The sequence below is a fragment of the Cryptomeria japonica genome, chromosome 7 (genome assembly GCF_030272615.1).
Source record: "Cryptomeria japonica chromosome 7, Sugi_1.0, whole genome shotgun sequence".
Classification (NCBI taxonomy): domain Eukaryota; kingdom Viridiplantae; phylum Streptophyta; class Pinopsida; order Cupressales; family Cupressaceae; genus Cryptomeria; species Cryptomeria japonica.
In genome coordinates this window covers 290,597,703-290,600,079 of record NC_081411.1, presented here as the reverse complement: position 1 = coordinate 290,600,079, position 2,377 = coordinate 290,597,703, and the positions used below count along the sequence as shown (strand labels likewise).

The following is a 2,377-nucleotide window of genomic DNA, read 5'->3' as shown; positions in this document are numbered from 1 at the left end:
AAAATCTAGTTCACAACATTATGATGTATCTAAATTTTTTTTAAAATATATCTTTAAATTGTTTTTATATAATTTTTTAAAAGATATATATGCTAATTATGATATGATTGTAAAACTTTTTGTCACATAAAGATATAAAAATTCACTAATTTTTTTAAAGCAAAACCAAAATCTATAAATGGAGGTGCCTTTAACATCTACAATATATTATTGTATGATTGAAGAACTAGACAGCTTAAAAATATTGACTAATAGGTTACAGATGGCTGCTAGTGCTAATCAACACTACCATAGCTTTATAGACCGCCTTATTATGCAAGCAGAAATAAACACAATAACCGCTAATTCGCGAGAGGAGGAATGCTCTGAGAGTTTCTGAAGTAATTCATGGGATCGACTTGGGTTTTTGCCCTTACAAGCCTATTGTAGTTGTGATGGAAGTACTTGTCACCCCAAGCTCTCGCCTTTTCAACAGAAGCACTCCCGTTGAAGGCACTGCCCAGATCAAGGTCGAGATAATTGACATACGAAGCCCTTGGAGAATGGGAAACATAAGGCTTCATATATTTGTGAAGCTTCCTCATCCATTCAATGTAGTGATCATCCTCACTTTTATTGGTCCAGGTTACCTTATACTGAACATCGAACAATGTACCCTTCCGCTGAGGAAACGGCAACGCAGTCGAGGGAATCATGTTCATTATACCTCCTAGAGGAGAGAAAATGGCGTAGGCGCTAACCTCCTCTTCCATTATCGACCACAGTCCTCTCAAAGCGGCTTTTGGCAGAGGTTTTTTTCCAAAATCTGACTTGATTTTGAAGAAAACTTTGTTGGTGTAATATCTGTTGGTCATCTGGCTCACATTGATGCTATCAAAGTTGCCAATTGTCTCTATCCATTTCATTTCTTTACAATGTGCAGCCACCATTCCCAACTCGGGGAAGATTTTGCCCATTTTAGTCACAAGCTCGGTCTGACGTCCGAGGTATATTCCATGGAACGACGCTCTGATGGTTGTGCTGTTGTTTACATTTATGCCGAAGAACTGTACTCGCATGAAGATATCTTCCTCCATTTGAGGACCCACGTATTGCCATCTATGGACAGCCTCCGTGACATTATCGGCCCCGGTTTTTAACACTGTGAAAGCCGTCAAAATGGTGGGAACGCTCACCAGCTGGAGTTTCCAAGCATATACAACTCCCCAGCTACCGCCACCGCCGCCTCTCAGAGCCCAAAAGACATCTTTACCCATGGTGTTCTTATCCATCACCTTTCCTGACGCATTTATCAGCAGTGCATCCAACACATTATCGGCTGCAAGGCCGTATTTTCTCGACAGGAAGCTCAGCCCTCCGCCAGCAATATGACCGCCGGATCCAACCGTGTGGCAAACTCCAGCAGGAAACGCCAGGTTAGGCGAGCTGTTTGCAATGGCAGAATAGACTTCACCCAAGGTAGCGCCAGTTTGTACCCAAGCCGTCTTTGATTTTACATCCACTTTGATTTTGTTGAGTTTCAGCAAATCGATGAGCACGAATGGCACGTCCGAGGTGTAGGAGAGCCCCTCATAGCTGTGTCCTCCGCTTCTCACACGAACCTCCCATCCGCGTTGTATGCTGCACACCACGGATTGCTCCAATTGGCTTTGGCTTTCAGGAATAATGATAACATAAGGCCTGGGTGTCTGAGGTTCTGTGAATCGAAGATTTTGGGCGGAGAAATTCAGCAGAGAATAAAACTCAGAAGCAGAGGAGGAGACGGTTGTAACGTTTGTTAGGCCGCTGGCATGCAAGCATGACAATAATCCTTCACCATCCTCACTTTTGGCAGATTTAGAAGATGCTGAAGTGCTGCAGACTGCGACAAGCAAAATCAAAAGCATACAAAACTTTGCCATCTCTTAGTTTTGCTATCTATAACAGATGCTTTGTGGTAATACTCTTTAATCTTCTTCAATTTATAGACAGCAGTTTCGTGTCTGTTAACAACTATGACTAATTCTAGATCAAATTCTACGGATAAGCTCGCAACAGGGTGTATCTTGACTTTAACGTTTCACTCCCGATATATTATTTTCTTAACGTTCAACGTGATAAGCACGCTTTTCCTTTTGAGCGTTTGGAGTAGTCTGAAATTGCCCTTCTAAAAATGTTTCCCTTTCTCGACAGGGTAGTTGAAAACACAAATTAATAACAATCTAAAAATTAAAGCTTACCGCTCTTGAAATCCTGAATAATTTCATTTTTTCTTAAACTAACCGCTTTGCTATAAACAATTATCACATTGTGGTCAACGTGCTTATTAAAATCAATAATACAAAATATAATACCTGACTTTTTCAGTTATGAAGAATAAATATGTTTTAACTTGATC

At 40.7% G+C, this 2,377-nt stretch overlaps 1 protein-coding gene across 1 annotated transcript; it reads right to left on the bottom strand.

Moving 5' to 3' along the window:
* Positions 1–341: 341 nt before the first annotated feature.
* Positions 342–1,901, bottom strand: LOC131074754 (berberine bridge enzyme-like D-2). The gene has a single exon (XM_058011429.2). The coding sequence runs from the start codon at positions 1,899–1,901 to the stop codon at positions 342–344; it is 1,560 nt and encodes a 519-aa protein (XP_057867412.2).
* Between the last annotated feature and the right edge of the window lie 476 nt (positions 1,902–2,377).

Bases quoted from the DNA above. Each gene is read 5' to 3' on its own strand.
- LOC131074754 (XM_058011429.2), bottom strand. From the start codon at position 1,901: ATGGCAAAGTTTTGTATGCTTTTGATTTTGCTTGTCGCAGTCTGCAGC.